Source organism: Ochotona curzoniae, unplaced genomic scaffold, assembly GCF_017591425.1.
Source record: "Ochotona curzoniae isolate NIBS_2020 unplaced genomic scaffold, NIBS_Ocur_1.0 contig_2688, whole genome shotgun sequence".
Taxonomy (NCBI): domain Eukaryota; kingdom Metazoa; phylum Chordata; class Mammalia; order Lagomorpha; family Ochotonidae; genus Ochotona; species Ochotona curzoniae.
Window position 1 is genome coordinate 20,116,189 of NW_024465553.1, and position 25,356 is coordinate 20,141,544.

Genomic DNA, 25,356 nt, shown 5'->3' on the forward strand with positions numbered 1-25,356 from the left:
CTGGTAAGATGTACCAGGTATTGACCAACCTAAGACAGGGGCTCCGTCATGCTGTGGAGATCCCTGATGATGGTTAAGGCTGATGACCTGAGAGTCCACAACATAAGACAGGAGCATTCAAGACTACTTTAAAAGAAAATTTGGGGACCTGCTGAGGACTAAGGAGTTGATTAGCGCTCGTTGAGTTGGGCAGGAACAGGAACTGTCCTTGTGGCTAAAAACGCCAAGACTAATTGGACGCATCTGTATCCAATTTCCTGGCTAAATTAGGACTTGGGGGAGGAGGAAGAGTATATAAGGAGTGGTGAAGGAGCAATAAAGCGTGACTTTGCAGAGGCTTGTACCATCACTGGTCTCCTGTCGGTGCTTCATCCCCAGACCCTCTCCCTGTCCGCATTACTTACTCTGCTGGTTGGAGCAGATGAAAACTACAAAATATTTTTTAAGAAGAGGTAGAAAAAGATGTTAAAAGCTGGAGAAACTCACCATGTTCCTGGATCAGCAGGATCAACATCATCATGTTCATATTGCCAAAAGTAATATACAGATTCAATGCAATCCCAATCAAACTCACAACATTTTTCTCAGAAATAGAGAAGATATAAAAGTTCATTTGCAAACACAAGAGACCATGAAGAGCCAAAGCTACCTGAAGAATAAAAGCCAAGCAGGAGAATCACAAATCCAGACTTCAAGATCAAGATGGCAGAATAGAGTAAGGACACGTTTAAGCAGACAGAGAATCATTACCCAGGATGAAGCAGAGAGGGCACATTCCAGGAAACAGGAAAGGACAGGCCATTGGCAGAGCGGCACCTGGAGACTGGCGGACACTGGACAGCAAAAGAGACAATGGCCTGGTGTTGCAGTGACCAGATATACCCCAGTGTCAGTCATCAAGTGGTGATCTGAGTTGCAGTAAGCCCCACTGGTGGTTGGAGCTCCACCAGCAGCCAAGTGGGAAGGGGAGTTCACTTGGAGCTCAGGAGGTGAACACAAAGAACTGCCTGTTCTGCTGATTTGTTTGATTCAACCAGGAAAAGAGGCAGAGCAGCAGATCCCAAACAAGTGGTGGAGGAACAGGGTGGGACTCACAGCCCAGACCCCAGAAGAGTGCATTGGATGCCATTTTGTAGAGGAGGCAAAGGCTTTGGGCAAAGCCTCAGTGCATGCACTGAGCTGGGAGTGAACTTATTTCTGGCTCAGTACATTGCACTGACATGGCAAACTACAGGTTCTACCCAAAATAGGTCCAGGGAGCCTCAAGCCCTAACGGTCAGCAGATCCACAACTCCACGAGTGCACACCTGGCATCATTTTGTACAGTGTGGCATTTGCTAAGTTGGGAGTGAACTCACTTTCAGCTCAGTGCACTGCATTGGCCCCACAAGTAAAAATAATACTGACTTTGGCATTCTATGCATCAAAATAGGCCTGGATGACCCTCAGACCTAACAGCCAGCAGGTTACGGGAAGATCAGCCCCACCAACAACCTAGTTATTTAGGACACCTGGTGTCTCCCTAATCCTGGGAACTGCTTGAATCAGAAGTGGGAGAAAGTTTGTATAGACAACGGTGCAGCCTCACCACGGGGTCACAAGAGATGGAGAGTGGTGAGAAGACTGTGGTGGAAGCCTAACACAAGAGCCCAGACCTGAAACTCATTGGAAGGAGCAGCACAGATGAGTGCAAACAAAGACCTGGGTACCAACCACAACATGTAAAATCGTCTTGTAGACCTGCGAGTGACACAGCATAGAAACCAGCCCATTGAGAAGACTTTGCTAACCAGAAGTACAATGACCAAGAGCAAAAGAAGAGACGGAGGCACAATGAATATTACTGAATACTCTCATGCAAAGGAGCAAAAGCTTTTGCCAACTTCAGAGTTAACTGAGGAATACATCAAGGAAATGGGGGTTACAGAATTCAGAAAACTCATTATAAAGCTTCTTATCAACAATGAGGAGCACATGCAGGAATTGAAGGAATATGTCACACAGGAAATAGCAACACAGGAACAAAATCAAGCTGAATTACGAGAAAGGAAGGACACAATAGAGCGAATCAAAAGTTCAGTGGAAAGTCTCAATCATAAAATGAAGGAGGCAGAAGAAAGAAGATCAGAATTGGAAGATAGTTCTTGTCACAGTGGAGATACAATCAAAAAGCTGGAAGCAGAGCTATGTCAAGCTAAAAAAATAAGTATTCAAGAATTACGAGGCTCTATTAAAAGGCCAAATATAAGAGTTACAAGAGTTCCAGAAGGTGTGGAAAGAGAAGCTGTGTTTAGTACCTGTATAATGGAGACTATCATATCCAGATGTGAGGATACAATGCAGTATGCATCTCTACTTCCATACCAAAGATGGACTCAGAATAAAACTGTTAAATTTATCTTGACAATAGGATGCTGGATTCTGTGCCATGTCCAGGCCCGGAACAATGGACCTGTGACTCTTTATGAAGAATAATACTGTTGTAATAATATACGGGAAATCAGTGTGTGGGTGGAGGGGATTTAGAGAGAGGTTAGGGAAATCCCAGGGCCTATGGAACTGTATCATAAAATAATAATAGTAATGTTTTAAGAATACATACTACACTACAGGTCAGTGGTCATCAAAACAGCCTAGTACTTACTGGTAAGGAAACACAGAGGATGATCAGTGGAACAGACTAGACACACCAGAATAGAGTCCACACCAGTATGGCCAACTAATCTTTGACAAGAAAACGGAAAACAATCCAGGGAAAAAGCCTGGTCTCTTCAATAAATGCTGTTAGGACAACTGGATAGCAGCCTGCCAACATGACCAACAAAATCCCTACCCATCACCTTATACAAAAACCATCTCTAATGGATCAAGGACCTAAATCTGCACCCAGAAACCATCAAACTATTAAAGGAAAACATAGGAAGCACTCTCCAAGATATAGATGTGAGGAAAGACTTCTTGAACAAGACATCAAAAGCACAGGCAGTCAAAGACAAACTAAACAAACGGGACTACAATCAAACCAAAAAGTTTCTGCACAGCAAGCGAAACAATCAACAAAGTGAAGAAGCAATCAACAGCCTGGAAGAGAATCTTTGCATGCTACACAACAGCTAGGGGACTAATATCCAGGATTTACAAGGAGCTTCAGAAACTCAGTGACAGAAAACAAACAAACAAACAACAACAAACACAGCTCAGTGATGAACTGGGCAAAGGAATGGAACAGATTTTGTTTTTTTCCAAAAGAACAAATGCAAATGGCTAATCGACATACAAGAAAATGCTCAGGCTCCCTAGCTGTCAGGCAGATACAAATGAAAACCATGTTGAGATTCTACCTAACAATGATGAGATTGGCGACATTCAGAACTCTACTAACAACACTTGCTGACGTGGATGTGGAGAGAAAGGTAACCTCCTTCACCGTTTGTAGTACAAACACTATGGAAGTCAATATGGAGAGTGCTAAGAGAACTGCAAAGAAACCTGCCACATGACCCACTGCTGGGAATATATCCAAAGGAAATGAGATATGCATACGAGAAAGGAATTTGTAATCCTATATTCACAGCCTTGTGAAGGATTATGCTGTTGTCAAAATGTTGAGGAAATCAGTGAGGGAGAGGGATTTTGGGGAGGGGCCAAGGAAAATCCCAGAGCCTATGAAATTATAGCATAAAAAATATATCATAAAATAAAAGTGAAATAAAACAAACAAAAAAGAGTATTAATCCATCATGAGGTGCCATTCATTCTTACAGTTTTAACATGTAAAATTCAGCACAGTTTAAAATTGGACTATCAAAGGAAAGATGGCTGGAGTCATCACCAGAGAATACTATTCAGCCATGTAGAAGAATGAAATCTTGTCCTTTGCAATCAAATGGATTCAACTGGAAACCACTAAGCAGAACAAAATAAATAAGTCCTCAAAAGACAAATATCCTATGTTTTCCCTAATCTATGAAAATTAATTCATAGGATACAAACAAAAATGTAATCTATAGATGCAAGCATGACATTCTGAGATTTGATTATTGCATATAGCCACTGTTTATACTTCCAATGATAGCAGGTTTTTGGTTGTTTTTTTTTTTTTCAGTTTTGGTTTGTTTTGTTCTTTGCCAGTACTATTTTCTACATGACATGCTGCTGAGGTCTATACCTAATATAGTGTTAAACTTGTGATTGAAAAGTGAAATGAACCATGCTATCGAAAACATTAGAAAAACATACAAAAGGAAGAGGGTAGGTGGAGAGAGTGGGCAGGAGGGAAGGTATGGTGGGAAGCATTGCTCAGCTGCTAGATTTGTATCATGGTATAAGTAAAATTTGCCAGAATACAGAAAAATAAATTTTAAAAACAAAGTAATAATCATAAAAACATACACACCACACTTGGAAAAGTCAAACATCTTATTCACTTATTGAGAGGATTCAGGTATGTTAAAGCTCGGTATCGTGTATGGAAAACATAACGGATAGTATAACTTAGGTCATTATTAATCCATCATGAGGTGCCACGTACTCTTTACAGGTTTTTTTTAGACACAAATGACACTAACTTTTTATTAAACCAAATACACTCACATTTTTTTTAACTCTTTCTGCCACCAGAATAGGAACACTGCAAATATTCGCTGGAATAACTTATGAAACCAGTTACGAATATACTCTCAAACTGATGAGTGCTCTAGGCCACCAAAATTTTAACTTCACAAAGATTCTTTGTTGGTACAAATTATCCTCTGACTAAACCAACTTTTGGGTGCAAAATGAAACTGCTGTGTATCCCAAGCTACTCTTTACAGTTTTAAAAAGTAAAATTCAGCACAGTTTAAAATTGTACTATCAAAGGAGGAGTAACAACCTTTTGTTAACTGATTATAATGTAACAAATGCTAAAGCATGAAAAAATAAAGAAAGTTGGAGTATTGCCAAAGATGTCACCATGGACTGCTAGAAAGCTAAAGGTATTTTAATGGTCAAAAACTAAGACAGGAGGAGAAAAAAAGGAGATGAAGTTTAACTTGGTGATTCCCCTGTGTCCAGGAAAAAAAAACAGTTTTACATGCAATGCTATTTGTTATTATTTTGAAATATTAAGGAGATAATGTCTAAGGTAGTGATGTGCTAATTTAGAACAGCAAAAAGAAGGTGAAGTCGAACTCTATCAAAAAGGCATCACTTGGAAGCTTTGTGGGAAATAAGGCCACTGGAGACCATCTACCTACCACAGGATAGATTCAGACACTTGAAGGAAGCAGAAAGCGAAGCTTTCATTATTGCCTGGTCTTGAGAGCAGGGATCAGATGGTGAAAACAGGTATGGCCCCGAGAAATTGACATCCTGGGACCCGTGCAATGGCTCAATTAGCTAATCTTCTACCCTGTAATTCAGTCCCTGTTCACGCTGCTCTATAGTCAAAAAATAAAAACATTTCAGCAGCCATGTTGTGAACTGGGGCAAAGGCACTGGAAGAGCAACAATAGAGAGCTGCTCATACGCTGCTAAGTCAGCAGAAAATTCACTCCTGGCAATACTGACTCAGCATCCCATCATTTCCATCCAAAACAGATGCGGGCAGCATCTAGACCTAGCTGCCAGTAGGTACCAGCAAGAAGAGCTCCACGGGCACACAGGTGGGAAAGGGAGTTCATCGAGATTTCAGAAGGGGAACCCAGCAACAAAACTGTGGGTCCTGCTGCTCTTCTTGCTCCTAACACGGGTAGAAGCAGAGTGGCAGAGCCCAGAAAGTCAGCTATAGCAAAGGGTGGATTTCACAGGCCCACTCCCACCAGCTCAACATCGGGTGCCATTTTTGAACTGAAGCAACGATGCTGGAGGAAGGACAACAGTGAGCTGCGCATGTGCTAACCCAGGGAAGATTTGACTCCCGGCTTGACACATTGTGCCAGCCCAACCAAGGAAACAATGACAACTCAGCATCACACAAGCTGCATCCAAAATAAGTCCAGGTTGCCTTTAGACCTAATTGTCAGCAGGTTCTGGCAAGAGAGGGAAGGAAAAAATGCCTGTAACAGGCACCACTGACAACCCTGTGACCTAGGACACTTGGTGTCTCCTGAAACAGGAACTGCAGAAAGGCTACTTGCCTCAGCAATGCTGGCTTCACAGGCCTGGGTTCTCTTGCTGGAGTGGCACAAGCAGCCAGAGTGGTCACTAAACAGAATCATAGAAACAACCCAGGTGCCCACCAAAAGACAAATGGAGTAAAGAAACTCTGCCACATCTACTCTACAGAATGCTATTCAGCCATTGAAAAAGATGAAATCCAACCATATGCATCAAAATGGTCCCAACTAGAGACTGTTATGCTGATTGAAATCAGCCAATCCTAAAAGGACAAATATCATATGTTCTCTCTGATGAACAACCTTCATGCAACCTTCATGCAAAATACAAGATCAACAGATAAATAAGTAAGCATGTACATACCTATATTTATCTAGAGGATCTGTGTAATGAAGGCAAGTGTTTCATGAAGTGGAGATACACTGTGGTGTGCATCTCTACTTCTGAATCAAAGGTGGACTCCCACTGAAACTGTCAAATATATCTTGACACTAGGATGCTGGACTTTAGACCATTCTCTATGCCTACAATGTCATGATACGCTTAAAGAGAAGAATGATGCACCTGTGACTGTTGTTGAGGGACTAAACTATGGTTACACTATAGGGAGGGAAGGGGATTTAAAGGCAAATTCCCGAGCCTAAGGAACTGTATCGTGAACAAGAAACAATTTCAATAAAAGAGTCTGAAAAAGAAGACAAGAAAGAGACAAATTCAGCTCCTTGTATCCGTACTATACAGAGGTCCCTCTCCCAAGTTCCTCATTGGTTGAAGAACTTGGGAGGTAGAATCTAAACCAGATAGAGTGCCTAAAACAGGGTCGGGGGATAGGAGATCAGTTTTTCTGTGCAGGCAACTGGAATGCAGCAGTTACAGATTCTAATTACTAAGCAAGAGACAAAGATAACAAGTGGTGAAAGGTTTCCAAGCAAGCTAACCAATTGGTCTCTTTCAGGGTTTTTGGAACTCTCTATCCTACCTGCCACTGAGAGCTAGAATGAGGGCTTCACTACAGTTAAGATAAACCCTTTATGAAAATGCATAAGGACACTTTTTTAGGCCCAGGACCATAGCATAATGGTTAAGGTCCTCGCCTTGAACGTGCCAGGATCCTATATGGGTGCCGGTTCTAATCCCGGCAGCTCTACTTCCCATCCAGCTCCCTGCTTGGGGCCTGGGAAAGCAGTCGAGGACGGCCTAAAGCTTTAGGACCCTGCACCGCATGGGAGGCCCGGAAGAGGTTCTTGGTTCCCGGCTTCGGATCGGCGCAGCACCGGTCATTGAAATCACTTGGGAGTGAATCATCGGACGGAGGATCTTTCTCTCTGTCTCTCCTCCTCTCTGTACATCTGCCTTTGCGATAAAATAAATAAATCTTAAAAACACATACACACACGAGGACATTTTTCACAATGTACAAAGATAAAATAAAAGGTATGTGGAAAATGGAATTAAACGATGAGTTTGCTTTGAGGTTGAAACACACATTTTTCATAGTATGTGTTTTCATGCATTATAAGATCCCAAATAGGCATAGGCTTAAGTAATTTTATGGAAAAGTAAACTGTGTTGGATTTATTTTCCATAAACTCTTTGAAGTGCCCTCCTTTATACCATTTAATTAAGCACACACATTTGATGAGTTTTGTCTGGACACCATCAGACTAATCAAAGCACCGGATGTATATTTCCCATCACTCCAAGAATATTCACCTTTCTGTCCTTCACTTCCCCTACCCTGAAACAACATTTTAAAATTTCATCTCTTTTAAATAACAAGGGAGAATTGTTTAAATTTTATTTTCATCAAAGGCAGAGGGAGAGGCACAGAGAGATCTTGCATCCACCAGTTCACTCCCCAGATGGCCTCAAACCAAAGCTGGGAAGATCCAAAGCCAGGAACCAGGTGTTTCAAGGTCTCCCATGTGGGTCCAGGGTCACAGAAACTTGCTCCATCCTCCCCTGCATTCCCAGGCCAGAAGCAGGGAACTGGATTAGAAGTGGAGCAGCTGGGAAAGAACCTGCATCCATAAGGGATGCTGTACTTGGAGGTGGAGGAATAGCTAGTTGAAGCTTTGCATCAGTACCCCTCTCAGACATCTTGGAACAGAGATTACACAATCAATGAAGACATTTGCTGAGACCACTCTATATTGTTATTCTCATTCAGTCACGTTTTTTTTTTTTACAGCACAATGTCTATGAGATTCATTCATACTGATGTGACAGACTATTCATCTTATTAGAAAGATTAATTCCACTGAATACACAGAGTGAATTGTATACTCATTCATTGGTTAGAGATTGATTTCTTTTTATTGGAAAGGCTGATCTACAAAGAAAAGGTGAGTCTGAGAGAAAAATCTTCCACTGTTGGTTCACTCTCCAAGTGACCTCAGTGGCTGCAACTGAGGTGATCCAAAGCCAGGAGTGAGGAACTTGTTCCAGGCTCCCACGTAACTGCACAATTCCATCCAATATTGCTTTCCCTGGCCACAAACAGGAAGTTAGATGGGAAACGCAGCATCAGGACACAAAGCAGCACCAATATGGGACGTGCACAAAGGTGCAGATTTAGACCACGGGCCTTCAGTCAGGGTCCTATCCGTTCATATTAAAGTTGGATGTTTATCCTCTACATCACAAAAGTAGCTCAAAGAGACTGCAACTGAAAAACATTGATCTTACTGATAGCACAGGTTTAACAAGAGAGGAAAAACACGTTGTGTGGCTTAATTTTCAACCTGTAACATTTGTTTACTCTTACTTTCCATCTATCACTATCCAATCATTCCAGTTCTATAAGCACAAACTCTCCTCAAGAATTCGTATAAGAAAAAAAAGCTTGTCAAGCTGAGTGAGAGCATCCACTGGCAGGCAAGTGATCTATGGCTGGGAACAGGCCCGGTTGGGGAGCAAAGGGGACAACCCTAGCTGGGCTGAGGTTCCCACCAAGAGGCACGTGGCCCGGAAGGGGGGCTGCGTTCTGATCTGGAAACAGTTGTAGTCTCCCTTGGCACAAGTGTGGACTGGGATTGGATGCACCAAACCGGGCCGGACCCCAACACCCCCTGGTGTCCTGGAGGACCAGGGCAGATGTGGGATGGACTAGGCAAGGTCTCAAAGCCCTACTGAGCCATGTGTGAGCCATATGTGGGTATGGACAAACCATGGCTGGGCTGGAACATCCAACAGCAAGAACCAGATTGGGTTGAAGGCCAGTCAGGAAAAGCCACAGTTCCTGCTATGACAGGAGGTGGACTGAGTAGGGTTGGCTCATGGACCCACTGGTAAGCGTGAAACCTGGCATTGGGAGAGGTTCTGATGGAGGAGCCTGGGCAACTCTTCTGGCAGGACACAGACCCGGCAGGTAAGCGCAAGAAACATGATAGGAAACAGTCCAGAAAAGGTCATGGAAAGCTACACACTGGCATACAATTGGCAGACGTGGGGGCAAGACCAGGCTGAATCTGTCCACGTCATCCACTGGCAAATCCAGGCACCAGTGTGGGTCGACCCAGGTTTGGTGGCAACAAAGACCAGTGCACAATACGGAATGCCAAGGTGAGGTTGCCTGTACTGGAAGGGACCGCAGCGCCCAACCAGCCTGAGAACAAGAAAGGAAGTGGGCAGAGCTGGCAGGGGAATAAGGGAGGGTTCCTTTGCTGGACAGCTACTTCCACAGGAGAGCATAGGCTGGGATGGGGGCAGACCAGACTAGGCAGAGCTACCACACCTGTGCGCCTCATGTGGACTAGATCAGGGAAAAGCCGGGCTGGGCTGATTATTCCTACTGGTGCAAACAAAATTAAAGCGGGCGAGGGTTGTTTGGGCTTAGCCACAGCATCAGCTGGAATCTGGGAGTGGGAGAGGCCTGGGAGGGAAATAGTGGGCTCATCCCTCTTGGGTTACCACTTCCACGGGAGGACATGAAACTAAGATAGCGGCTGGGGTGGAACGGGGTGTGGGACAGACTGGATTACTGCTACACTTACTGGCAAACCTGGGTAGGGGGCGGGCCTGGTGGGGGTTATTGTGGGTAGCTCCAACTAGGCTGCAGCTCCCACTGGCTTATGTGAGGGCCAAGTATGTGCTGGGCAGAACCAGGCTGGACTGCAACACCCATTGGTTCCAGTGGAAGTCGGGAGTGAAAACAGAACCAACCCAGCAGTTGCAACCACCAGCTGATTGGGGCGATGGACAGTGCCAGGCACTATACTTGTTAGCACATACGAGAAGTTTCTTTGGAGATCTTCCTAATCTAAATGCTGGACTCAGAACCCTAACAAAGAAAAGAGAGAAGACAGAACAGGTCAACCAACCATCTCAGCTATGATGGACTATGTCAATCAGTGGATCTTTCAAAGACCTCATAGTGCTTAGAGTGGCAAGATTGACAGCAATTCATAACTGTTGCAATATCAAAACCACTTGAGCAAGAGCCTCAGAGCATGCCCTACATCCAGGACCTGGGGAGGGTGGGAAATTGGGTGGGCCTTCTCCCTTAATACCCCCCTTTAAACATGAAGGCAACAATATGGAAAACATACTAGTATTATCCACTTTCCCGTAGCCCTTGAACCTTCTTACCCTAATTAACTATGTAAAGATTGTCAAAATAAAAATAAAATTTTACATTAAAAAAAGAAAATATTGAAGATACATGTATGGTAAACTATACAAATAAAATATGTGTAATAAAGTATTTTAGGTGTGAATTTTTTTTTTTTTTTAAAAAGTTTGTCATCAATTTCACCAGTATGTGAAAGGTCCTTCTCACAATTATTTGACTCAGTGTTTCCCAATTTCCCTAACACCTCTGGCCTCAAGGTCCCTACTTCACTGTTCATAAAGTCCTCCTGATGTCAGTGCCCCATGATTATTATGTAATACAGTGACAATTCTCCTTCACCACTCAGGCTCTGCTCTGCTCTGCTCTGCTCACAACAGTCCTGCTGGGAAAGGTGATGCTTTAGGGATAGTCTTTTCCACCTGCCACGTGACTGTGTTGGATTTGGTCACTGGCTGCCTCACTCATGGAGCCTGCCTGCACTCAGGTCCCCATAAAAGGTGCTCTCTGGTTACCTGTACTCTGGGCATTCCTGTTCCCCGCCAGCTGCTCCCACACACCCCCAGGATGGCGCTTTGCTTCTTCTGAAATTGTGATCCCAAGGAAGGTGACCCAAAGGACAAATACATTTGAGAAACCAGACCAACTCTCCTACAGCATGCGCTTCCAGGGAAGAAGACACGTGCTCCACATGAAGCTCAAGAGGAACTTGGTGCCCAGAAATTTTCCCATTGTTACTGATGATGACCAGGGTGCCATGCAGGAAGACTACCCATTTGTCCCCCGAGACTGTTACTACTACAGCTACCTGGAAGAGGTTCCTGGATCCATGGCCACACTGGACACCTGCCATGGAGGTCTGCGTGGCATGCTGCAGATAGATGATGTCACCTATGAAATCAAACCGCTGGAAGCTTCTCCAACATTTGAGCATGTGGTTTCCCTACTTGTGTCAGAAGAAAGAGAAGAGGAGGATAAACATTGTAAGATTAAATCAGAGGAAATCAGTCAAGCCTTTGAAGAGGAGCTTCCTGCAGCAACTCCTAGAGCAGGTCCTGCTTATTTGTGGCAGATACATTATAAGCTCATGAAACTGCACTATACTATTTCCCTGTCTTTGTGGGATATGGATCGTAATCAAACTCGAGTAATAGAGAATGTTTTCCTTATGAACAATATACAACATTCTATTTACAGGCCAGCATCCCTAAATGTTGCCATACGTCTTTTATGCATTTGGAATGATTCGGATAAGGTGAATCTACATCGTACAGATGCTGGAAATGTTGTTACATTGTTTGGCTTATGGAAATGGCATACCTGGTATAAAGAAATTCCACATTCGACTTCATTACTCTACACAGGACACAGCATTACAGGCAGTAATTATTATGCACACCACGGTGGTTTATGCAATCCTAACTGGGGAGCCGGATACGTGTTTGTAGCACACTACCACATATTTGTGGGTGCGAGTATTTCAGCACATGCATTAGGTCACAACATTGGAATGGGGCATGATGGAGATGAATGCCGCTGTTTCCGTAGAACTAGTTGTGTCATGTCTCACCACCCTGGTCTTCAGGATATAATCAGCAACTGCTCCTATCAGTACATACATAGACGTGTTGTTTTCTGGGATCCTTGCTTGAGTGAACCAAATGTCCCATATGATAATTTTCCATATATAGCACCTCGTTGTGGAGACAAGATAATAAATCAACAGGAGCAATGTGACTGTGGCTCCCTTAAAGACTGTGCTTCAAATAAGTGTTGCGAAACTAACTGTGCTCTCAAAATTGGCACTGACTGTGACCATACTCCTTGCTGCAATCAGGACTGCAAATTTTCGGCTCCGGGAGTGCTTTGCAGAGACACCCATGGTATTTGTGATCTGCCAGAATATTGTGATGGGAAAAAAGGAGCATGTCCACAGGACGTTTACATCCAGGATGGAACCCCATGTTCACCTGTAGCCGTCTGCATCAGAGGAAACTGCAGTGACCGCAATATGCAGTGCCAGGCCCTTTTTGGATATGAAATAGGTGATGCCTCACAAGCATGCTATGACCAACTGAATATCATAGGTGATCGATTTGGAAACTGTGGGGTTAAGCCGCAAAGAGGGGGAATCAAACCTTTTAAATGTGAAGAAGATGATGTTTTATGTGGAATGCTGCACTGTGGTGGAGTCAAGGAAATACCTGGTGGAGGGAGACACACTACATTTAGACGCTTATTAGTTCAAGATGTTAAGCAAGAAGAATGCTTTGGATATGATGCACATTACGGGGCTGAAGTGCCAGAAATGGGGCTTGTAGTTGATGGGGCAACATGTGGTCCTGCTAAATATTGTCTAAACCAGAACTGTACTTTTCATGAGGACTTACATTTTGACTGTGATGTGAAGAAATGCAATTTCAAAGGAGTGTGTAACAGCAACAAAAACTGTCATTGCATGCGTGGTTGGAAACCACCGACATGTGCTGAAAAAGGTGGAGGTGGTAGTGTAGACAGTGGCCCTACACCTGACAGAGATCCAGGTATTCAAGCCAGTATTGTCTTTATTATGCACATGGAATTGGCTGTAATAATAACTCGCCTATCGTTAGTTTTCTTCAGCATACTCATTGGAGTCCTTATAACAGCAAAACGGCACATAGAGAAAAAAGTATTGCAAGATGAATATGAAAGTGATGACTCTTTGTAAATATCACTGGGAGTCCTCACATGCAGTCATTCTACACTGACAATCCTCATGTCCTCTGGCCATTCTGAGGGATTAACCTTGAAATAAACTCACATCTTAATAAAGACAGTAAACGCTGTTACTTGCAACATATTTTATGATGTGGTCATGTTTTTTCACTTTTGCAGGTGAGCCAGAAAAATCTCAGATTCAATAAGAGCAACTGGGCTTACTAAAATTCATGTTTAAGGTATTCAAGAAGCACCTGTAGCAACATTTATCTGCTTTAGTGCACACTCAGTTTATCTTTTTATTGCTACTGTTGAACAACAAGCATAAGCAACATTTGTTTGTGACACAGAATGAAGAACGTTTTCTTGACATAGGCATATTAAATTTCAATATAGACTCTCCCAACAGTTCTGGTTATCTCACATGCGCTGTAAGTAAATAAGTGAGTGGTTACCTTAATTGCTGGACCAAGAAGTGCCAGGAATGGGCTATCTCCAGCTGTGCTAGGTAGGGAATGTATGTTATTGCCCCCTCCCAGCCCTCCACCTTGCAGGCTATTGTGAATTGCTCCTATCAAAACTCTGTGAATTTGTTATTCGGGTATTGGTCCCAGACGGCCAATCAACAGACATGCTGGTCAGCTGATTGCCTTCTCTCAACAAATTACCCAAGCTCAGACATGCTGAGCTTTAATAAACCTCCCATGTGCACCTGCATAGACTTCAGATTCCTAATGATTTCTGGGGATCTCAAAATGTGGGCAAATAAAAGAAAAAATTTTTTTCACGGAAAAAGATTACAATGGAGATATGGTTACCAAGGGTTCTGGAGCCTGCAAGGGCGATGAGACAATGGTCCAGAGCAGGTGGGATGAAGGCAGGGGTAATCGTGGTAGTGCCCATGCTTGTGAATCCTGTCCCAGTGGACAGCAGGGCCACTCTGAAATGACCACGTGCAGGGTCAGACAAGACTTTCCCCAGCTGACATATACTTTGGGCACAGGCTAGATAAGGGAGAAGGGGGCAAGTCTCTTTCTCTCTAGTCTGTATATTGTCTCTTTGTTGCTCAGATGGGATCCCAGAATTCATGAGTGGACTCCCAGACTCCTCTTAGTTGTATCCTTAAAAATTCAGACTTACTTGGCTCCCAGATCGTGAGCAAAAAGGACTTAATCTTTTTCTACATGAAGGTCTGGCTCAAATACTTTCTTGATAATGGTGAAACTTGGCCTTCCACAGGGAGTTTTACCATACTATCTCAGAATTGGACCATTATTGTAGACATTGGGGAAGGTGGATAGAAATTTCTCATATCTGGATATTTCTCCATCTCTGGGATCACCTTAAGAATGATAGAATAGACAAAAACCTTATTTCAGGCAAATGGGGAGTTGGTACTTTCTGATTCAAAGAAGGTGGTAATTTGCAAGTAAATAAAGATTCTCAACAGCACTTACTGAAGAGACCAACTCTTTTCCCTTGGATTATTTTATGTTCTGTTGCAGAGTAGATGCCTGTACATGTGTGGACTCTCGTGTTTCTGTTCTGGTCCAATGATCTTCCACTCTTTTTCTGTACCAGTACTAGGCTGTTTTGATTACTACTGCCATATAACATGTCCTAAGGTCTGGAATTGTGGCTGAACCTTCCAGTTAGATTCCTATTCTTCAAGACAGTTTGGCATTCATGATCTCTTGCATTTCTAGATGTGGGGAGCGGGGTGCTGAAGCTGCTCCTGGGATTGGGAGGGGCTGTCTCAAGATTGTGGCTGGCCCAGGGCCAGGAGGCGGAATTGGTCTCACCAGCAGGTAAACAGGAAGTCACAGGGATAGGCTGATGCCCTCGCTGCGATTATGTCATTGCTACTGGCCTGTCAGGTAGTGCCAAGTGGACCCATGGGGAGAAGTGATTGGTGGAGAATGGTATAAAAGCAGTCAGTAAAAGCTAAGGAAGGGGACGAGGAGGAGAAAGACAGAAGAGCGATGGAAGGAACGGAAGAACAGGGCAGCGGAGAGAGGGAAGAAAAGGAGAGAGGGGATAAAGCAGAAAGGGGTATAACCGCAGCCGTTTTTGGCAGTGAGGGGTCCGGTTGCGGTTCCGGCTTTTCCCAGACCCTCAAGAGTATGCCTTGTGATTTAGTGTCACTGCTGGTTGGCGACATCTAGATGAATTTTTGTATCATTTTTTCCAGCTCTGTGAAGAATGTTCTTGGGATTTTAATTGGTATCACATTGAATCTGTGTATTACTTTTGGTAATACTCAGGCAACTACAATTTCACCTACCATATGACCCAGGAATCCCACTCCTGCAAATATATGTGAAAGAACAGATACATACACATGAGAAAGCAATCTGCACCCTATATTAATTACAGCATAATCAATAATTGCAAAAATATGTAAACAACCCAACTTAATACTATGATCCACATCATCATGAAAAAAGTTTGTCCATTAAACGTCAAGATGTGACCAAGTCTCATTACCAGACTTCAGAAGAACACAACTCAACCCCTGTGAGCACCATCAAGCACATATGGTCTCCAAAAAGGTGTCATCTTGCTCTGGAAGGCTCAGAGTCATACATGAGCCCAGAAGAAAGCATGTAACCAGGAGCTTGGCTTTTCTTGTAAATGAGATAAAATGCCATAGCAGTTTGAGTAAGGACATGGAATAATCAAACTTACATTTTTATAGAAAGAAATCAGACTGCAAATCTTTACTTGTGCCTTACTATGGAATCTAGCTTTGACCTGAAGACTAACAAAAAAGCAGGAGTCACTCAACACAAACTGAATTCTAGAAACAATTGGGAACATGTGGAGAATGAATTTAATGCTATAATATAATACTATAGTTGACGATCTCTTAAGAGGTTCCTAAAACAATGCAGTGAGATTTCAACGATATGAACTAGAGAAATCAGTCTAAGAATGAAGAGAAAGAAATAGTTTTGCCACTAACATACAAAATTTTTTAAAAAGTACTAAAATAAGGATTTTTTAAAGAAAGAAAGGAGTCTGGGATAGCACTCAGATTTTTCATGTAAGTCACTACAATACAGGGACATTATTAAATTATACACAAAAAGTAACTAGGATAGATTTTTTCCTAAACATTCTAAATGAAAATATGAAGAATCTGGGACTGGGGTGATGGTGTATCAGGCAAATCCTCCACTTCTAGGGCCAGCATCCCATATGTGTAGCAGATCAGGTCTTGGCTGCTCTACTTCCAACCCAGCTCTGTGTTATGGCCTGGAAAAGCAGCAGGGGATGGCCCAAGGCTGTGGGTCTCTGCGCCTACATGGGATCATAGCTCCCCATCCACTACTACTACTGGGCAGGAGAGGGTCCTGGGTATGTGAGTGGCCACAGGGCCAATTAGCACTGGGCTTCACTCGCTGCCACCCAGCAGTGAGCTCCGGGGTCTTGAGGGTATGGAATTATTGCCTAGGGACATCCATGGACAAGACCACGGTAAATATGAGGAATGAATCCTGAGGACTCAACAACAGGGCAACTGTACTTACAGGTAAATGAAGGGACTGAGACCTGGTGGTTTGGAGTGGAGAGACTGGAAGATCTGTATGGGTCAGACTCATTCACCAGCCCACATGAGAATCTGGAGTTGGGCTTGCTAGCATGGAACATCACTGAGCACCACACGCCAGGCCACGCTACAGCTAGGGCTGGGAGCCTGTCTAGCAAGACTAGATCCCAGTACTTGACTGACCTAAAAATCATTGACCCTTAAACTGAAAGACCAGTTTAAGAAACATTACTTCTACCACTGGCTAATGGCCTCCCAATATCCATTTCTACTCCACCAAAATAAAACACATTCTAGGCCTCTCACAGTTAAACATAATGATGTAATACGTTTCTAATAAATGAGATAGAAGCACCATAATGAAATTTCCAGGAGATTGTCTTTTCACTCCCTTCTTAAAGTGTGAATATGACAGTTGAAGTTCTAAAACCATCTTAACCATCTTGGGCCATGAAGTGAAGGTCACATTCCAGGGATGAGGATTGAATGGGGACAGAAAGGAATTTGGCTCTATGGTGACTGAGGAACTTATCTATCAGTCCTGGACAAACTAACTTTAGTTGTTTAGTGTGAGAAAAATAATCTTCCATCTTAGTCTATTACATATAGTTAATTGTATATCTCTGTTCTAACCTTCCTTCCTTAGCCTATTTTTCCCAGTGCCATCAATTGGTAGACTCTGTTCCATGCTCTCAAATTTGCATGATTATTTGCATACAATTCTTTCTTAAATGAGGATTGTCTCAGAAACAACCAAGGAATCTTTTTCTTAAGGTCCCAGGAATCAATTTTTTCAATTGGTAATATCAGGAAGATAGCGCACCGGTCTCCTATTATTAAGCTGTTCACTCCAAATTCCAAGTACTTGTTTGTCATTTTTCCTTCGGTAACTTGCATTAATTGACACCGAAGGCCATCCCAAAAGTAAACTACCAGAGAATGAACAGCAAATGGTGTTACGAAGTTTTTCTGGGTGAGGACAAACATGCTATGGATTGTATCTGCTTAGCTTAGGTGAGATTCTTATCCTTGCAATTTCACTCATGGATGGCCTGTGACATCCCCTACCCCCGTTCTAGTTTAAAAGTCTCTTGGCCATTTCCGTGGAGCCTTTCCTAGATGACAATTTTTCTCTGGGATTTTTGTTTTTCCTCAGAAATGTCCATTTCTACCTTCAGCAACCTCCGTTTCGCCTCGGCTCGGCTCCTCCTCATCCTTTGGTCGGTCGCTCACATTGCAGCCGGCTCATCTCACAAGCTCGCTGGGAGAACCCAACGGTCGGTGTGGAGAACCACAACTCCCAGCAGGCTGAGCGCCTCCAGCGTCGCGCACTTCCGCTTCCGGCTGGGAAGTCAGCGCAGAGCTTGACTCACCTTCACCTGGGGCGACTCCCGCCGATCCCCGGAGGAAGCCATGAACGAAAGAGGGACTTATTTGGTTACCGAGGAAGAGATTCATCTTACGAGAGGGCCCTCAGGTACACGCAGAACGAGTCCTTGGTGGGAGGAGGGGACATGGCTGGGCGGACACTCGTTTCGGTGCCCCCGGAGCAGGCCGGCGGAGGTGACCGTCCTGCGGGAAAGAATCCTGAGCGGTCCGTGGGTGACGAGGAATGTTCCCTCTCTGATTTCTTCCTGCCGAGTGGTGTTAGCAAACCCTAGCAGAAGCCCTGCCTCGAGCTAGTCTTGTCTGTACGCCACACTCTTCTTACCGTTACCCTTGGGAGGAACTTTTGGTAAAATGGGACTCTGCCGGCCCCTGCTATCCTTTCGTTTCTGAGAATTTAATCCATTATGTCAAAATAAGACGACCAACTCTAGAGATGTTCTCTAGAAGTTTCCAGACTTGTTGCTGCTGCTACCAAATTATCAGGGTTTTTTGTTTTCGTGTTTGCTTTTTCATGCTAGCAGCAAACTGAAATGCTGATTTCTTCCCTCTACTCTCTAGAGATTTGGATTCAATCTGGATTTTTTTTTTTTTTTTTTTAACAATCGCATGATTCTGATTCAGTCAGATCCTCACAACCACGTCCCCCGTCCCCAACCCTGCACTACTAGCCTGGGCTGTCATTGACTACATACTGCCTTCTTTGGACTTTGTTAGTTTTAACCCCAAATCTGTTTTTCTGTACCTTTCACCCATTGGTTCCTCTCATAAGGCCAGTTAGAAACCATTCTAGTTACTCTTCTGCCTGTTCTACACATATTTTTTTTTAAATTTTTATTTGTGTCAAGTGAACAGATTTCATGTATTTCATATGTACGGATGAATGATGAACATGCGGATGAAGTACATGAATATTTCATATATACGGCGCGGCTTCCCACCCTCCTCTCCTTTCTGCCTGCACTGCTGCCTCCCTCCGCCTCCCTGTGTTTGTTGTTGTTGTTGATGGTTATGGTGACAGACTTTCAGCTTATTTTAGAAGCACAGGCTTAACGCCTCACAAGGTAAAGAATCCAGCAAATAGTACGTAGGAAGAAAAGACAGCATTCCTCAGAAATGTAGACAAAGGCCCGAAACACTAATTGAATCTCAAAATGCCAGTCTCACTCCTAATTTTTTTTTTTTTTTTTTGGTTTTGTTTTGTTTCTTTGGACTCTCTATACTAGGCATGTATCTCTGCTCCTGTTTTACCAGTTCCTTCTCGAGTCTATCCTGCTGTGACACTACTTTTTGCGATGTTTGAGTTCGTGTGGTACCTGTGGTGTTTCAGGGAATCTCCTGGCTAAAGCCAAGCAGAGCCCTGCTGTTGTCTGTCTTGTTCTGGGAACTGAATAATTGAGAATTCAGCATAATATCACTTCAGTATTTTCAGCATTTGCACAGTCCTCTTGCCTAAGGTTCACCACTCACCACAGCTTCTGAGTGTGTCTGTCCTGCTGATTTAGTGTTTCCAGTATTTTCATTTTTCAGAAGCATTGAAGTTAGGGCAAACCTCAAGGGATTAATCAAAAGGAATTCTATCTAATGAATATATTTCACTTTCATCCAAAAGTGATTTAGTTTCGCAGTTGTGTGAGGGTTTATTCGCAGACAGATTTCTTGTATTTTCCTAAATATCTTATCTTAATCGTAGTTAAGGAATTTACAAGGTGTGTCAAATTACAATCTTAGGACTGAATGTGGATAAAAACAGTCATTTGAAATTGGTTTATTCCGTCAGAAGATGGAGATTGAGCAGGAGTCTCTTGCTTCCCAGAGCTCTGTAGTGGTTGGTGGGTGGTAGCTCTGTCTCAGATGTAGCCTGGCTCTTCTTCCCGATGCTGTCATGGAGCTAAGCCAAAGAAAAAGAAGCCAGTCGCCATCATTACTGTCTATGTCATTTTGGTAGTCCCCTAGGAAACTTTCCTTCCGTAGGAAGAATATGAAAAACTTGTGACTGCAAATATGCACTTTTGTTCTGCAGGCAGCCTGGTTATTCTTTTATACTCTAAGACCTCATTATTTAGTGAAGTTAACTGCAAGAAAGCATGGAGTATTCATCTTTTGTGCCAGAGTTTTGGGATAGTTCCACTGTTTTGGTCCATTTTGCAAGACACATTAATCTATTCCATCTGATCCTGCTTACTACAAGAGAAATAATGAAATCTTGCCAAGATTATAACGAATAACTGAGGTGGCAAAACGAAGCTCGGCGCGTAGATTGCCCTCTCATTTGTGTCTGCTTTCTCCGCTGTGGAAGGCGAGGCTGGGGCCTAGTACTCTCAAGGGCTCTTATGTTTCCAAGCTCATGATTCCCTGGCCCAGTCCCTGTGTGATCCTGTGATTCTCACCATTCTGGATCAATTAGATAATCTAAAGACTTGGCGAAGACAATGATAACAGTATCAAATGCTTCAAGAGTTGAATACTTCACTTTTCATTATTTGCGGAAATCTCTCTTATGGAGTGCAGGTTGATTTTATTCTCTGAGACTCCCACTTTTTTTTTCCCTTTTTTATGCTGAGAATTTTTCATGTTGGAAAGAATATGTTACTCTAAGAAGTATCAGAATCCTCTATTCTAGCTTTCCTTCATGTTGATAGATGTGGATGGGATCATACAAGGCGTATCTACAGCTTGTGGGAACTAAAATTAAGATTCTTGTTTTCACGCCTAAAGGCTCAGTGGGTTTCAGTGAGGTGTTGAAGAGAACCTGTTTTCTTGCTCTCTTAAAGGCCTTGCATAAAATGAAGGTTTGGCACAGTGTTTTCGCAATAGATAGCTAAACATTTGATACTGTACTAGCTTATGTCTGTATAGCTACATCTTCACAGTAATTCTCACTGATAGATGTTTAATTCCATTGTTAGAGAATTCTGTAAGTGAAATTAAGGATTTATCCCAGTTCTAAAGGCAGTACCTTTCAAAGGATTTGAGCCCAGGTCTGTGGAGTCTGCTGCACTATGTGCTCTTGCCCACTATAATAGCCACTCCAAGAAATTGCTAACCTTTCTCCTGACCTTTATTGAATTATTTCACTTTATTTCCAGAAGGATTTGAGCCATCTTTTTTAAAAATGTTTTATTTATTTATTTTTATTAGAAAGTCAGATATACTGAGAAGAGAAAAGACAGAGAAGAGAAAAGGCAGAGAAGAGGAACTTCCATCCGATGATTCATCCCCAAGTGACCGCAATGGCTGGAGCTGAGCCGATCTGAAACCAGGAGCATGGAACCTCCTCTGGGGCTCCCACACAGCTGTAGGACGGCTTTGGGCCGTCCTCGACTGCTTTCCCAGGCCACAAGCAGGGAGCTGGATGGGAAGCAGAGCTGTTGGGATTAGAACCGGCGCCCATATGGGATCCTAGCATATGCAAGGCAAGGACTTTAGCTGTTAGGCTACGACACTGGGCCCAGCATGAGGATTTTAAGGGACATATGTTTACTGGGAGAGGGAAAGGAATGTGAAGAGTGAAATGGAATGCAGTAATTTGACTCTGAACTAGGAAAATTCAGATTGGATCTGCTTGTAAGACCAGGCTGGTCAGTTTAAGGGAGGTGGGACTTATTTTTGTCACACAGAATGGAATAGCTTTAGGCTAGTGCTAGGACCATGGATGCTGTGACCTTAAAAGTAATACAGGAAAATAAGGACGCATATTCTGAGGTCAGTGAGTAAGGCAACCTAGATAGAAAGGTGATTCAAGGGGGAAAATGTTGCTAGGTGGTTAGATATAGGCTTTAGTATTAATGTGGGAACTTGACCTTTCTCTAAGCTTCCATCTTGAGTCCCTTTTCTTCCAGTTCACTGTTCGAGAGTCATCTCTAGGATGCTGCCTTTAACCAAGCTGGATGCTCTAGTGTGAATAATGTCATATACGTTTATACAGTGACTATTGCCAAAGAGAAGCATTTGTATCATTTAACGGGAGCACATTAAATGGCTGTTGTCCCCATTTTATAAAGTAACCTTGCTCATGTGCCTGGGAGGCTGTAGCAGCTGGCCCCAGAACCCCTGCCACCCATGTGGGGGACCTAGGTAGAGTTTTGGTCTTGAAAACTGACCCTCCCTGCCATTGAGGACTTGAACCAGCAGATAGAAACACTCTCAGGGCCCAGCACGGTAGCCTAGTGGCTAAAGTCCTCACATTTCACATGCCGGGAATCCCATATGGGCACCAGTTTTAATCCCAGCAGCTCTGCTTCTCATCCAGCTCCCTGCTTGTGGCCTGGGGAAGCAGTCAAGGATGGCCCAAAGCCTTGGTTCCAGCAGCCACATGGGAGACCTGGAAGAGACTCCTGGCTCCTAAATTCGGATCGGCTCAGCTCTGGCCGCTGTGGTCGCTTAGGGGTGTGAGTCATCGGATGGAAGATCTTTCTCTCTGTCTCTCCTCCTCTCTGTATATCTGACTTTCCAATAAAAATAAATAAATAATAATAAAAAAAAGAAGTACTTTCTTTTTTCTCCCCTTCTCTTTCTCTCTCTGCCTTTCAAATGAAATAAATCTTTAATCCAGAAATGAGAGACAGCTGTTCTACTCCAGGCTAGGTATTAACAGAGGATGGAGTGTAACATCCTGATCTTTATTTGCTAGTGTTTCATCAGTGAAAAGGGGACAGGCTGTAATGTTAAGGAAAAGTGAAGAACTTGAATTACTTCATTGTGGAAAACAAGAAGTGTAGATTGAAGTCACAGTTTATTAGGTTGTTTTCTTTTTTAAAATAGATTTAATTTTTCATTATTTGACAAAAAGAGAGGTGAAGGTGGGGAGAAAGATCTGGGTGCTGGTCCACAGTTACCCAGGGCTCAGCCAAATCCAAGCCGAGAACTTAGTCTAGGTCTGTCACTTGGAGACCCAACCACTGCAACTGTCACCTCTTTCAAGGTACCCATCAGCAGGAAGCTGGATTGGGGCAGGGCTGGGACTCTAACCGAGCCACTCTGACAGGGGCTGCGTGCTCCGAGCCAGCATCTGTACCCCTCACCCAACTTCCACTGGGAATTCCCTCTTCATGTGTATGTGGCAAATGTGTTCTCTTGGTCAGGCTTGCCCTCCTTTAGAGGAGATAAGGTATATATATTAAAGCTCCAGTGGGTTTTTAAGTTCTTTATCATCGGTATTTGTGTCATATCTAAGACTTTTAATTATCCAGCGCATAGAAGTTTTCTTCAATGTTTTATATTATTAAGATTTATTAGTTATTTGAAAATCAGAGCTCTTGAGAGCAGGAGAGACTTGAGATTTTGAATCCACTAGTTCACTTCCCAAATGGCTAAAACTGTCGTGTTTGGGCCAAGCCAGAGACAGGAGCTACTTCCAGGTCTTCCACATAGATGGCAGAGCCCTGAAACTTGAACCATTTGCCACCGCATGCCCCAAGCCATTAACAGGGAGCTGGCTCACACATGGAACATCAGGACAGGAACTGGCACCCGTATGGAATGCCAGCATCCAGGTGGTGTCTTTACTCTGCCACAACCTGGGTCTTTTCTCCTAAGTTTCTTCTTCTTCTTTTTCTTTCTTTTTTTTTTTTAAATATATTTATTATTTATTACCACAATACAATTTTTTATGTATAGGGGTTCTGCCCTTCTTTTTTCCTTTCTTCCTCCCCAGCCCCTGTCCCATTGCTGTTCTTCAAATTATCACAGTGATATAGTCGCATAGTAGTACTTATAGGATTAACTTTGTTCTGTCTAACTGTGTCAGGACACGGTGGGTATAGAAAAAGGTAGAAAATCTGCCATCATGCTGTATGGGTGTATTCACATGTTTCAGAATGGGAGTCCTGCTTTTATTTGGGAGAAGAGAAACATACTGCAACGTACTTTTACTTCCCAGTATGCTAATTTCCCTTGTACTGTTTCTCTGTGAGAGTAAATGTATGTTCTTAATTGTCTGTATCTGCACCTTTTTTTTTTTAAGGTTTATTATTTTTATTGGAAAGTCATATACAGAGAGGAGGAGAGACAGAGAGGAAGATCTTCCGTCCGATAATTCACTCCCCAAGTGACTGCAACGGCTGGTGCTGTGCTGATCCGAAGCCAAGAGACAGGAACTTCTTCCAGGTCTCCCATGTGGGTGCAGGGTCCCAAGGTTTTGGGCCGTCCTCGACTGCTTTCCCAGGCCACAAGCAGGGAGCTGGATGGGAAGTGGAGCTGCTGGGATTAGAACTGGTGCCCATATGGGATCCCGGCATGTGAAATGTGAGGACTTTAGCCACTAGGTCACGCTGCCGGGCCCGATTGTCTGTATCTATTTGGTAATTTGCCTAAAGACTGTCTTATTTCAGATGGAACATATGGTATTTGCCCTTTTGTACCGACTTATTTCACTCAGCATGATAATCTCCAATTAGGACCATGTTGTTGCAAACTGTTTTCTAATAAAAAATGTTATAGATTCAATTATGTGTATATTTCTCCAATCCATTTCAGATTATTTTTGCTTATGGTTTGTGGAAAACTCTGGAGTTTTTTTTTATCTGTGGCTCACATAGATATCCAGTTGTTCCAAAACTATGTGTTAAAAACTGCTTTCGGGCCCGGCGCGGTGGTGCAGTGCCCGGGATCCCATATGGGCGCCGGTTCTAATCCCGGCAGCCCCACTTCCCTTCCAGCTCCCTGCCTGTGGCCTGGGAAAGCAGTCGAGGACGGCCCTAAGCCCTGGGACCCTGCACCCGCATGGCATATCCAGAGGAGGCTCCTGGCCACTTGGGGAGTGAATCAGCAGATGAAAGTTTAAAAACGTTTTTTTTTAATTCTTTATGTTTTATTTTTAATAATGATTACATAGTTGAAAGGAATGCATAGCCATAGCCATATGGGCCTCTGATTAGGGTGTGGAGGGCCTTGGTGTGGATGAAGGTGGGTGGGACAAATTTTTAAATTTCTTTTTTTCTTCTGTGTCCCCAGGGGAAGCAAGGGAGGGGGCCAGTCCTTGCTTTCAAAGTACACCAGCACCTGGGGTTGGGGACAGATATTTTGGTTATTAGCAAGATCTCTTCAC

The 25,356-nt window shown here is 43.4% G+C and overlaps 2 protein-coding genes across 4 annotated transcripts in view; both read left to right on the forward strand.

The window, feature by feature from the left end:
* The first annotated feature begins 11,135 nt into the window (after nt 1-11,135).
* LOC121153236 (disintegrin and metalloproteinase domain-containing protein 20-like) lies at nt 11,136-13,379 on the forward strand. The gene has a single exon (XM_040975712.1). It carries the CDS (start codon nt 11,136-11,138, stop codon nt 13,377-13,379), a length of 2,244 nt encoding a protein of 747 aa, XP_040831646.1.
* Nucleotides 13,380-18,216: 4,837 nt separating this feature from the next.
* The window catches only part of LOC121153004 (cytochrome c oxidase assembly protein COX16 homolog, mitochondrial), a 43,073-nt gene continuing 35,933 nt past the window's right edge, over nt 18,217-25,356 (forward strand). For all 3 annotated transcript variants that reach the window (XM_040975368.1, XM_040975369.1, XM_040975370.1), the window contains exon 1: nt 18,217-18,399. In XM_040975368.1, coding sequence (XP_040831302.1) covers nt 18,336-18,399 — 64 coding nt within the window. In that variant the 5' untranslated portion in view covers nt 18,217-18,335. The remainder of the gene's footprint in view (nt 18,400-25,356) is intronic.

Excerpts from the sequence above, each read along its gene's own strand:
- LOC121153236 (XM_040975712.1), top strand. The coding sequence starts at position 11,136 with ATGGAGCCTGCCTGCACTCAGGTCCCCATAAAAGGTGCTCTCTGGTTA.